This window comes from Streptopelia decaocto (assembly GCF_964273445.1).
Source record: "Streptopelia decaocto genome assembly, chromosome: 3".
NCBI lineage: Eukaryota > Metazoa > Chordata > Aves > Columbiformes > Columbidae > Streptopelia > Streptopelia decaocto.
The window spans coordinates 26,151,012-26,164,657 of NC_138656.1; the positions used below are offsets into that span (position 1 = coordinate 26,151,012).

At 47.7% G+C, this 13,646-nt stretch overlaps 1 protein-coding gene across 1 annotated transcript in view; it reads left to right on the forward strand.

Moving 5' to 3' along the window:
• The first annotated feature begins 231 nt into the window (after positions 1–231).
• Positions 232–13,646, forward strand: part of PKDCC (protein kinase domain containing, cytoplasmic) — a 38,795-nt gene continuing 25,380 nt past the window's right edge. Inside the window, exon 1 of the mRNA XM_082048647.1 lies at positions 232–1,295. Within this exon, the coding sequence (XP_081904773.1) occupies positions 636–1,295 (660 nt within the window). The 5' untranslated portion in view covers positions 232–635. The remainder of the gene's footprint in view (positions 1,296–13,646) is intronic.

Here is a 13,646-nt window from a genome sequence, read left to right on the forward strand (position 1 = left end):
CTGCTACTGTGACTTTCACCGCGCGGCGCGGACAAGCGTGGGAAGAACCGCAGCCGCGCAGCTTCCCGCCTCACCCGGCAGCAGCGCCCGTGGCCCGCCCTGCCCGGCAGCCCCCGGCGGCGGCGCTCCCAGCGCCGGGGCTGTGGCGGCCGTCGGGGGGGTCCGCCCGCTCGTCCGCTCCGCCCCATTCCTACCCGCTCCGCCCCGCGCCTTCCCCGCCGGGGGGCTCGGCCGAGACTGGGAGATGTAGTCCTGGCTCCCGGGCTCGCCGGCGGCCGGTGGGGCTTCCGCGGGGGACTACGTTTCCCAGGCCCCCCTGCTGCTCGGCCGGGCAGCGGGAAGGGCCGGGCTGTCAATCACGGCGCGTCGGCGGGGGTAGCGAGCCGGGGATCCCCCCCGCCCTCCTCCGCGTCCCGCTAATAATAAGTGCTCCAGAGCCTTAAAAGCAGGGAGGCAAGTGTCATGCGGGCGCGCCGTAAGGGGCTGAGCTCCGGCTGAGCGCCCGGGTCCGCTCTGCCGCCGGAGAAAAATAAAGGGGGGGAAAGAAAAAAAAAACGAGAAAAAGCCTCGGAGCTGGTTCCCGGGGCGAGAGAAGAGGAGCTCGAAAGGCTGGACAAGCCGGCAGCGAAGTGGCGATGAGACGCAGGAAGACGGCGGTGGCGGCCGGCTGCTGCCTTGCCTTCCTCCTAGGCACCCTGCTCAACGTCCTCTTCATCCCCGGCTCCGAGCACCCGCCACCGCCGCCCCGCGACGGGGTCCCCCCCTCCACGCCCGGCGCCCGCCTCTACCCGCCGGAGGAGGAGGGCGGCGGCGGCCGAGCCGCCCTGGCGCGGCAGATCCGTGAGCGCTACGAAGAGGTGCTGCGCTACCGGCAGCACCGGGCTGTGGCGGCGGCGGCGGGGCGGCGGCCACTGCGGCCGCGGGAGCGGCGCCTGATGGACCTGGCGCCGCCGCGCACCTCGGCGGAGCAGCCGGGGCCGCGGGGCCGAGCGCTGGGGCCGCGGGCCGGCGCCTCAGCCGAGCTCTCGCTGGAGCCGCCGCTGCTGGGCTGCCGCGACATCCGCAATGTCAGCGGCGTGCAGTACTTGGGCTCGGGGTACACCAAGGCGGTCTACAAGGCGGTCCTCAACCGCACGCTGGCCGTGGCGCTGAAGGCGGTGGATTTCGGCGGGCACGACATCGCCCACTGCGTGCGGCAGTTCTCCGCTCTGGGGGACTGCTACCGCCTGGCAGCCTACAAGATCGTCAAGGAGATGATCCTGCTGCAGCGGCTGCGCCATGCCAACGTCCTGCAGGTACGTGGATCCGTGGATCTCGCACGAGGAGCGTGGGTCGCGTTGTTGTTTTTTTTTTTTCGCCGCTTTCTTGGCCCCGCTGCGGGCAACCTGTTGGTGTTACCGCCGCTGTCCCGAGCGTTAGCGGGCTGAGGCCGTGCCGCGGAGCCTCGAGAGGTTTTTCCCCCTTCTCCGTGGGGAGCCTGTGGAGAGGCGCGGTGGGGGGCGGTGGTGCTGACACCGAGCTCCCTGCGGGCACGGTGGCTCCTCATCTCCTCTCCTCATCCCGGGTCCGCGGGGAAGGCTGGAGGCGCGGTGATGGGCGCTTTCCGCCGGCGTCCGCGCACCATCAGCGGTGCTCACCCCCCGCCGACAAGTGCTTCGCCCCAGCGGGGTGCGCCGGGGCCAGGGCCGGGGAAAGGTGCGGGATGCGGCGCATTCCCTTGCCGCCCGGTGCGGGGCTGAGCTCACCGGCGTCCTCCCGCCACGGCCGGCCTGGCGGCTGCTTATTCATTGCTCATCCTCGTAGACAAAATTAATTCTGAGGTGAGGGAGGGGGCTGAGGAAGAGCTTGGAGATTCAAAAGCATTCCCCAAGTGTAAGGAAATAAACGCCGTCTTAAATGCAAGCGCTGCTTGCTCCGGGCACCCCTGGAGAGAAGGAGGCAGAGGGGGCACCCCTGGCAGCGTCTGCGGTGGCTCTCGGCGGGCGCAGCCTCCGAGACGGCGCCGTGCTGGGCACAGGCAGCCCTGGCACACGGATCAGCCCACGGAGGAACCAACTGGGACGGGCCGAGTGTTAGTCTTGTTAGTCAGCGCGCCGACACCGCGGCACTTGCCAGAAGGGCTGCATAGTAGGACTGTTACACATCAGCATGAATCTCAACGGGTCCATTTGGATGTAAATGCTGGTATGGAAATTCCTATTGCGTTTCGCATAGCATGAGCGTTGCAGTAGAATAAAAAATGAACGTTAGACCAGACGGTCTCACAGTAGGTGCTTTTTGAACTGAATCGAGTAAGGGAGTTTTGTGTTTCTGCAGCAGCAGCAGCAGGAGTACCAGCTCCCCCACGAGAACTTCAGATCCCAACGATCAAAGCTCTCCAGTTTCATATACTGTTCAAAGAAAGGGTAGTCATGATTTATCCATGACAAGAAAATAGATATTAAAATTCCTTCCTTCCCTCCTTCCTTCCCTCCTTCCTTCCCTCCTTCCTTCCCTCCTTCCTTCCCTCCTTCCTTCCCTCCTTCCTTCCCTCCTTCCTTCCCTCCTTCCTTCCCTCCTTCCTTCCCTCCTTCCTTCCCTCCTTCCTTCCCTCCTTCCTTCCCTCCTTCCTTCCCTCCTTCCTTCCCCTGTGGTGCCAGGTCCAACTATAATACATAAGGAGAACAACGTCTACCAAGTTACAAAGAGCTGTGCTCCTGGTAAGGATGTTACTTGCTTCTCGGTTGTTGTGATGAATTCTTGTTGGGAAACTCACGCTTGAGTGCAGCCATCGTTACTGATTGAGTTGACAGCAGGAAATACACCCTACAGCTGTAAATGTGGAGGGTATTTTTTTTCCCCTTGAGATTGCTTTTCTTACTCAGTGGAAGCAAACTGGCCAGGTCGAGGTTGAAGTGTGTGTTTTTAAAGTTGCGGGTCATTTTGGTAGGCACTAGTGTTTCTTCCCCATGTTACTTGTGTGTAGTTGGCTGCTCTGGAGAGATTGATTTGTGAATAGCTCATCCTGTAACAAACTGGAAGGGGGTTGCGTTGTCTGCGAAGGGCCCCCTGCAGCCGCCACGGTGTTTCTATGTGTGTGGGCAGTGTGCTGGCAGCGTGGGCTGCGCTGACGAAGCTGCCTGGAGCACCGCTCCGTCTGCAGCAAACCTTGGAGGATCCGCAGTAATTCACTTCTTTTCGAGATGTCAGGTGGACTCTGGAGGGGGAAGCAAAGGCAAGATGTGGGCTGTCCCTTGGTGGAAGAGAGCCGGGGAGCCGAGGCTGGAGCAGTGGGAGATGAGCAGGCGCTTCCACGAGTGCTGGGAGGAGAAACACAGCCAGCCTCTGTGCTGGGAAAATGCTCTCACAGGCAAAAATCCCGCATGTTAATTAAGGCTTCATATTTACATGCCACCCCATTTAAAAATAGATTACACTTAAATCAGAAACATGTTTTCAGTTTTGTTCTGATTTTGTCTTCGTGTTTTCTTTTGTCTCCCCTTGGTCTACATCAGCCTCTGGCAGAGCCACCTGGCTGAGATTAGAAGAGCCCTGAGCGCCTGTACATCACTGACCTTTTTGTTTAACATATTTCATTCCAGGGACACACAAGGCAAGCTTACTGTGGTGCGAGGGGATAAACGTTTGATAAGACACTACCTTGAAAGGAGACTAATAAAAATCGACCTGTCAGGCTTTAGGTACAGTTGGGACAGCCATATGGGCCAGGAATATGTGGCTGGTGTCATGCTGGAGTCATAATACTGGTGCAGAAAATGGGCACCAGCAACCAATGTGAAACGTATTGCTTATGTTTCTGTCAAAGTCTCAAAGGAGACAGGATCTACTGACCTCAAGAATGATTTTTAGCTTGCTTTCAGCGGAACCTGGCCCAGGGCTTAGAAGTCATTGCCCAGGGGTTGCAGCCGAGAAAGAGGAAATCAGTTCAAAATCATTCCCTCTCTCCCTGCTTTTGACAGGCGCTTCAGGTCTTGTCAGAGCAGTAGGACCCATACTGCTTACAGATGCCACGGGCACCACACAACGTTGACAGAGCCAGCAAAGGCCGGGAGCTTTTCTGACTTTCCCCCTTACCTCGTTTTTGGTCCTTACCTCTCCCCGGTGCCTCCCGGCATACCCAAATACGAGCCGGCTGCTATAAATAGCTGGAAGGACATGCCACCCTCCTGCCAGCCTGGCGTGCTGGGGGAGGGCAGGGCTGGTGGGCAGGCTGCAGCAACCCCGGCTCGGGGCGGGAAGGGGGCAGCCGGGAGAGTTTTGGGCAGGGAGGCGAGCGATGCTTTTCCCTCCGCGCCGCCACCTGCCAGCGCCCCGGGCTGCCACCCCGGCTGGGGCCGGCGGGATCCCCGCAGCCGCCCGTCCGGGGCTGGAGGAGAATCGGGGCTCCGTGAGGCAAGCGGGAGGTCTTTGTCCGTCTGCCCACGCCGCGGGGCGGGGGAAAGCGGCCGCGGCACCCGGCGACCCATCCACGCACGCCGGAGGGCCGCCGTGGGCAGGGGAGCGGCGGCGACAGCCGCCCTCCCCTGGGCTGCCTTGTCCTCCGGAGCAGCCCCGGTCCCGGTCAGGGGCTATCCGGGGTGAACGCGTTCATGAGTTTCTTCTGCTGGAAACAAAGTTCCTTGTAGGCTCAGTCCTAGGAAGGGGGGTTTTCCTGTAAATCTCTGGCAGCTGACAGCCTGAAGTGTAGTTTGTAAGATAACAGGCTTGTTCTTTACTGTCTCAGCAGTTCCCATTCTGGCCTGTCTCTTGTCAAAATCAGCCTTTTTTTTTTTTTTTTTTGTTAGCCATCCTTTTAAAAGACTTGTTTATTGTACAATATATGATAGAGAGGAAAAGAGCTCTTTCCAGAAAGTACCACTGTCTTCAGACAACATGTTGACATATCCACTGTGCCCTCTGCCTGGGGAAGGAGCCAGATGTGTCAGCTCTGGCAGATGTGGCAAATCAAGTCTATCAAAAGAAACGTGGAAAACCGACAAGAGGGACAGTGGTTTTGCATTAGCCAAGGCTGTGGTGGAGTCAGCTTGCCCTCCTATTTTTATTGCCATCTGCTGCCTATCACTTGCATGCCTGCCGGAGTGCCAGTGCTGGGCCGTCGCCCCCTTTGCCCCCCTAGTCTGGGGCAACCTCCCAGCCCTGCAGCCACTTGCCGAGGCTCCCGGGGCCACTGAGAAGTGCAGGTGCAGACTGCGGTGGAAATATATTTGCTCTGGAGTGGGAAGGAGAGGGGTGGTTCATTAAAGCTGATTTTATAATGAAGGGCACTGGGGAAGAGGGGGAACTGGGTCACTGATTTATTGTAAGAGAGGATTTAGCGACCCGCTAATTACTTTGCAGTCGCACTGTGTCAAATGCGGTGCCTGATCTTTTCCTTTCTCTCCGTGCTGCGGTTTCTTTTCTTGTGAAGTTCAAATGGTGCTGTCTGAATCCTGGCTTTCCGTGCATTTCAGCGGGGAAGATGATTTAGTGTGCTTTAATTCCTCCCTGCCCATCTTTGAGGAAGAAAACAAAATCAAACCATTTGCAGCTCATTTCAAACAATGAACGCGATTGTAAAGACACAAAGGCAATGTTTGATTTACTGTAATAATGTAATTATAGCCCTGGAGTATCAGAATTAAGAGTGTTGCCATTCATGGGCATAAGCCGTTCTTTGGAGGAATTCTTTCTTTGCATTGCTGAAGCTGAAGGGAAAGGACGGAATGTTTGAAACTGCAGATGGTTTGAAAAGTGTATGCTTATTTCTGTGACAGCTGTTTATCAGCACTTCCAGTGTGAGTTCACAATGATTCATTTAAGAAGGAGCTACTGCTTTCTTAAAAACAAACACAAAAACTCAAGGAAAAGGGTTGGCTTTGTCTGAAGCCAGTGGAAGACACCAGCTGCTAATAGAAACAGTGGTTTGCTGACTGCCCAGACAAGGCTGTTTCATTTGGCTTATTAAGCTTTAGTGTAAAGTTAAAGCATGCAGACGAAATATTGGGATGGCATCAACGCTGAAAAAGTCACCATCCAAGTTATGAAGTCAAAGCAGTTTCTGTATGAATTGGTTCAGTTAGCACTAGTATATTTTTTATTGATTTGTTTTAAATATTCTCACTGTAGTCATGACTGTTTATCACTTAGAAAATGTATTGAATAAAAAATAGTACTGAAAATAATACAACACTTGCTGTGACAAGTTCAGTAGACTCAAGATGTGCTAGCCGGTCACGGTATTTTTAAATAAGATTTTATTTTCTTTACATGTGATAATTGACAGACATTTTACCCTGATGGTTTCCCTATACATATGAATAGCCAGTGGGATAGGGCAGTTTAATTTTAATGTGAGAATTAAAATAATAAAGCTTTGTAATGCAGTTTGTTTATTCTGAGTGGAAGCAGACAGTCTTTCCAAGTCTGAAGAAAGTCAATATACAATTAATTTCCAGTGCAAATACATTTGCATAGCTAGTGTATGGAGTCTTGAAGGTCTGGTTCTTCCCCATCCTTCTCGCATGAATCAACTGTTGTCTTCACTGGAAGGAGGGGGGAAGGGCTGGATCAAGCCATGGTGGAATCAGCTACTCAGGGACCTCTTCCCCGTTGCCAGTGGGCAGACATTGAATCCCCTTTGTGGTGGCAATGGTGCAGGAATCCCAGCAACAAGCTTTGATCTGCAGTTGGCTGGAGTTTGACCATGACAACTCGGGGAACTGCTGTCCTGAGAAGAGTGCTGCGATTGCTGATACCAGCTGGTGGATGACTACATGGAGAACTTGTCATTTGGAATTTTGGACGGGGCAGATGAGGTTCACAGCTCTTGGGAGCAAATATTTCTAAACCAAACATCTAATGAGAATTAGCCTTCTGGGCTGGGGCTGTCTAGGGTCTGACCATGCACTCCACATGCAGTCATCTGGGGGGGATTGCTGCAAATAGGAGGGTCCTTTTAGACTGATTTTTTTTTTTTTCTAATGCTTTTCTAAAGCAGCTCAGTTGATTTGCTCTTGAAACAGGTTGACTAGAGATGAATGAGACCACCACACACAGTGCAAGACCGAGCTGACGCCGTCTGTTCAACTGGCGTTATGATCAGAGGAACTTCAGGTCCTAGGCAGATGAGCCTGCCAAATCCTGGTGAGGTAGCAGGAGAGGTTTGCACTGCTCGCTCACCACCTCGTTCCTCTGGCAAAACTGCCAGCACTACCGCTTGGGGAGCAGAGATGGAGCTGCGACTTTTTCCCAGTCACTCCACTTCACTGCTTGGCATTCCTGTAGATGCACCTTGTGGGAGATGAAGCTTTTAAGTCACTTGTGCATCCTTCGAAATTGTTAGTGGTGGTCGATATAGGGTGTCAGCACTGGACATTAATGTGGGTGGAGAGAAAAAAGCAGGCAGTGCCACCTACTGATGGGTCGGTGGAGACAGCTTGCTGCTGCTAAGGGATGTCCCCACAGCCTCAAGGAGCTCGGGGTGGAGTGGAGAAGGGCAGAGAGAGCAGACAGATGCGGTTTGGCAAGGAAAGAAGAATTACACAAAGTGCTTCTTTATTGCGAGACTGCTTCCCCAAAGGCCCAGATGTTATCCTGCACTTCTAAGAGTGAAGAAAAGATCTGTTAACAGGAACTCCAGAGTTGCTGGAAGCACAGAGCTGATACAATTGCAAACCAACTCTAACTGTTCATGTAATGGAAGTCGAGCTGTACGTCTTGATGCTAAAGTTGGCAAATAACGGGTTTTCCCATTGAATTGCGTGGGATGGCAGAGGGTGTTCAACTTGCAAAGCTGTTGGCAGGAACATTCCATATGGCATGTACCATCACATAAGTTTAAAAGGGCTATATCGTTCATCCTTGTGCAAGCAGCATTCATAAAACTAATCCAAATAATTTGTTGAATGATTTCTATGATTGCTTCTCAGTTTTATGTGCCATGTAAATAATTCCAGAAGACTCTGGTTTGAATTTCTGCATCCTTTATGGCAACTAATGACTTGCAAACTCTTCCAGTTTCCATCAGGGGAGCCCAGCAACGCTCCTTCTGTGCAGCAGCTTGGGGGGGATCAGTGGTCACCATGGGATGCTGTGGGTATGGTCCTGTTCTCCCTTGCTGCTTGCCTTTTTTCATAGGAGCGACAATGAGTGAACAAGGCCACTTCACCCTGTGAATATCCTGGCCTGGAAATTAGTTATGACCAGGGCGGGATTGCAAGGGAAAGTGTGTGGGTTTTCAAGCTTCTCTTTTCCTCCTCACCTGCTCCCCAGCTGTGGGGTAGTTAGGTAAACCTCTTCTCCATAGTATGCAGTGACAGGACACATGAAAATGGTTCAAAGCTGTGCCAGGAAAGGTTTAGCCTGGATATTAGGAAGTATTTCTTTACCAAGAGGGTGGTCAGACACTGGAAGAGGCTTTCTAGAGAAGTGGTTGATGCCACAAGCCCATCAATGTTTAAGAGGCATTTGGATGATGCCCTTAATAACATGCTTTAACTTGGTCAGCCCTGAACTGGTCAAGCAGTTGGACCAGATGGTCATTGTAGGTCCCTTCTAACTGAAATTTATTCTATTCTTTCTATTGTGTCCTGTAGGGCTGTGGTGGTTAGCCAAGGAGATGACCTGTGGAAGGGCACACCAGGGCTGGCTCCTCTGGCCTTCTGCTCGCTGCGCAGACACAGAGAACATTGGTAGACTCAGATTTGAGCTAGCCCGCTGTTAGAAGTGTTGTGGCCCTGGTTTATGAAATGCCTGTGTCAGATAGACAAGCTTGGGTTTTTAAAGGTCTTTTTCATTGATTTTTGTGCCAACACAGTTATCTGATGGTTCAGATTGGTGCCCTGTGGCATGTAACTGCCATAACAATTTTTCATTTCTGTGATGGCCATGAAAAACTTGACAAGAACTAGTTCTCACAGGCACTCTGCTAGTACTAATATTGACTCTGGACTAATTTTAAAGGAGTTATTTTTGTCACACTCAGCTGAACCTCTCATTCTAGGTAGTAGACACGAAACACGGATGTTTTATATTGTTTAAGGTCAAATTTGGAACAACATAGTTTGGAAAGAGTTGCTTTTTTTCTAGGACTGTGTAGCTGCAGATAGACTCCAAGCTTATTTTGAAGGTTACTGTGATAAAGTGCACAGTGATATGGCTGGAGTACCTAAGAAAGCAGAATTATACAGGTGGGCCTAATGAATTCAAGTCAAGCTTTTCCAAACATACTATGCAGAGAGGTTATATCATAGTTTTGTAGTGCAAAATCACATCATAATGAAGGGTTAATCTGGCGGTGCAGTGGAACTGGATGCGGTGGCTGTGGATGGAGGTCAGGGGAGCTTCTGGCTATTTAAAAGATAATGAACTGCTGCCTCCAGTGAAATCAGCCCATTTCCATTGAAATCATGGTTGTATGAGTGATCTATTAGTCCTCACTGGAAGGCTTTACAAGAGTAGGTTACTTGCATGACTAAATATTTGCAGGGTTGGGCCTTGAACTTGTGCAGTGCAATGCAAATTGAAAGTGCTGTAAATGTTTTTAGTAGAAGAATTTTCCACTTCAGAGTGTACGAAAAGCAGGGAGAGTAAAAGGGAGATAACGTTACTAAATCATAAGATTATAGCCAACATAATATGTGTCAGAACAGCAGGTATATATGGATATGTATACACACGCGTACATATAAAATAAATGGAGATATCTGTGGATGTACCAACAGATATGGTTAGATATGTGTACCTGTGTGTTTCTAAATAGTACATTTTGGTTTTTCTATTAATGAACTTCTGTGTTTAATAACTCTGTCAGGTATAAGATTCTTGTACCTTCGAGCTCTTCAGGAGTTTAGCACTAATTGTAATAACACATTTATAAATAAAAGGTTAGGCAGAACTGTGAATGTAGAGTTTAGTATTTGAGTTACCCCCTGAGAACCCCCTGGTTCCAGTGTCCAGCAGCAGAGGAAATCCTGCCTCACAGCTGTCAGCACAGTTCTGGTCCTGGCTATTAAAAGGTTCTGCGTGGTGCTGTATGAAGATCTTTTTCCAGTGAAGCTCAGCACTTGGCAGGGCTTGATTGCTAGATTTCAATGAGGAAAATCAATTCACTTCTCATGCACCATCTCTGTATATCCTGTAGCAGGAAGGTTAACTCCGGATTGATCTTTATAAAGTTTAAGCCTTTTAGGGAGCTCATCCTTTTTCCAGGGAGATGCATATTACAGGTTTGCAGATGTTTTTGGGCAATATATTTGGTGTGGCAATATATGAAAATATGTGGCAATATATGAAAATATTTTAATGTATATTTAAATATATATATAACATTAAAATATAGATTCAAATATCATGTATATTTATCATATACAGAAACACACATGTCATATATACAAACATATACATATCTATGTGCTTATGTGTATATTTATATATGTATATACCATCATCAGTGAAGGGAAATATTTAAAACCTGAGGGATGACTGGATCTTAGAGTGACATAAATGTCTCAAAGTATTGGTAAATCACAGCTGTATCCTGCTCTTGCAGGGACCATCCCAGTGCTCCAGGAATGAAAGGTGAATCCAAGGACTGGTTGCGTAAAAAGGATTACATTCATTTTGATAGCAATAAAACAGTAAGAGGTTCCAAAATGTGCTGTTCTGTATTTTACATGTAGCAGCTCAAACCAATGGCTTATCAAATGGCTACCAATGTCAGTGGGAGCTTTTTATTTCCCCTGGGCACCAAGTCACTACAAAATACAATCTCTACACAACCAGTTCTGATTAGGTAGCCTTGTGTCCATTTGTCTTTGTAAAGAAAGGCTGTGGCAGATGTTGACTACTCTTGCTCTTCAAAAAAGTGAGATTTTGTTTTTTTTAAAACTTCACTTTTCTATTGTGGGCAGCAGTTAGGCCTTACTGCAGTAAGTTTGGGCAAGTCCAAATTAAAAGAGAATTAGATTTCTAGAAGTTGCTTCTGGTGTGATGCAGTTGAACCTGTCACTTATATTACAGATGCTGCTAAGTATTCTTAAAATTCTTGTTCATGGAGTCCTGGAAATCTCATGTTCAATAAAGAAAAAATGGGGAAATTTCCAGCTTTTGTAGAGAAAATCTGAAGATCATGAACATGAAGGGCTAAAAAGTAACAAGGCAAAGAAAAAAATTCACAGCACATTGGAATTTTTAGGGAAATGGTGTGATTTTTGCAGGGGAGTTTTGCGCTCCAATAGCCAGGCCGTGGTTCAGGTTCAGGTGGCCAGGCCTGCCCTTCCCGACCGAGCAGCCTCTACAAATGAAACATAACATTTTGGCAGAGTTTCTGGCTTGACGTTTATTTTTCTGAAAATCCAGCAAGGGTGCCGACGCTAAATGCGGGAGGACCCGTTGTTTGCACAGGCTTACCCTGCTGATGACAGCTTAATAAGCTCTTTTATTTTGTGTTTTTATTCAGTAAGCTTGTCAGCTTTTGTGTAGGGGCTGACCTCTGCTTTTGCCCCCCCCCCCTTCCCCAGCTCCTCTGAAAGGGGCACCTCTGTCCCCATCATTTGTAGTAAAATGGAATTGTAAAGGGAGGTGAACTGACCGGTGGTAGGGACACGGGCTTCTAAAATGCAATATATAACTTTCGCAGGGGGTGACCCTGTATGCCCAGCATCCCTAAAAACTGTTGAAGTCAGTGGAGTTTTGGGTGTGTAACGACTAATGCAGGACTGAGAAAATCCAAACAGTGAGGGAAGGATTGGGTTAGCAGGGCTACTCAAAATGAATTACAGCAAATGATGTGAGAACAGGTCAACATTTCATATCTGGCATATGTTTTTATAAACAGACAGAAAGGCATCCTGATATTGTGACTGTTTGCTATTCGATTCTACACAAAAATATATTGGGGTGGCATTTAAATGCAGTGGCTCGAGATAGCAAAAAGATGTGGGATTGTATTTCTTTCCATTCGTTTAATTGGAACCATGCTGAAAAGACGTATGAAAACCATCACTCTTGAATATTTCTAAAGTCTAGCTTTGTGATGCTGAGAATGATGTCCAACCTAATAGAATTTCAGATAGGAGAGAGATTTTGGCTCATCTTTTGCTTCCAACTATATTCAGTTTCCCTGTGTGGTTACTTTTCTTGTTATTGTATGCATCCAGCTATCTGTTTCTTACTTCACTGTCTGGGAATACAAACCATTTTGTCTCATTTCAGACCTTAAAATGGATTGGACAACAATGAAAAGGAAGAATAAAAAAAAGTAGTTCGGGTAGTACCTCTGTGCTTGTTGTTTTTCTGTCTTAATAAGCCTGCTTCTTAAACAAAAGGCCTAAGAATTACTCTTAGAATATTTTGCATATATATATATATATATATATATATTCCTTATTTTGTAACATCTGTATGCTGGGTGGTGGTTCATCAGGAGGGGATGAATGTAACCATTTTAGATGCTTAACTGGCTGTTGGGACATGCCCAGTTTGTAATCACGGTAATTGCACATACAAATATGGCCGTGTAATTACATGTGGCTTTTTGCATTTAGTTTCAAGAGTTCATTTAGAAAAGCATAAACGCGGCCCAATAAATCCTTTATATCTCAGACTTCTGTGCTTTTATAACTCTATAGAATTATGTAATAACACTGCATCTGGAGAGGTTTCACTTAAGTAAAAGCAATAAAGAGCTCAGGTTAGATTATGTATTTTTGAGTTAGACGTATACTAAGTTGCTTAGTACTGTGTTTTTCAGCTTTTAAGATTAAGTTCAGCAGTACTCGTGCAAGAAATTTTTCTTGTGAGAATAAAGAACAATTTAATGTAAATCCCAAACTGAATTGAGTAATTTAAACTTCCACAATGGCTAGACTGATTAAAAGGGCATTAATATAGTAAAATATACACAAAACACTCAGATACCCAGGCAGCGAAGACTTTTGCCAAGGTACAAATTTAATACTAAAATGAATTACTTACAAGCAAAGTTCCAGCTCTCTGAGAACAGATCTAAATCATTATTATTACTATTGGCATTCATGGATCGAGATAAAGAAGATTCAAACAGATGCTGTAGTTCATTTCTACTTATGTGTTCCTCTGCACATAAATAGATAATAAGACTAATTTTTCAATATTTTGTGTTTGCAGATATGTATGTATTATGCTTTTATAATCAAATGAATGTATAATTGTTGTTTTTTTCTGTATTTCTGTTGTTGGAATGGTTTTCACAAATGTTGAGAACGTTTAATGAAGACTGCTATCTTTTTTGTATTCAGTGTTACTGTGACCCAACAGTTACTGCAATACTGTCATTTTCCAGTCTGTATTACTTGCTAATTTCCCTTATGGCTTTTTCCCCCAATGGATAGTATTACTGTGCTAAAGACAAGCGCTGAACTCTGCAGATGATAAAGAAGCAGATGTTAGATTTCAACACTCAGATGTCAGGGTTTTCAGACCTACCAAGCTTCATTTTGCCTTCTTAGTCTGCCCCCACACAGAGAGACGTGAAATATCTAGTAAGAATCGCAGAATCCAGCTTACCTCTAAGAAAATATATATATTGAATTAAATATTTTAATTTCATTTCATTTTTTGTTAGTTCAGAAGGCTTAAACAGATTTGTGCTGATGTGATCCTCTAAAATAGTTTGGAACACATAAATG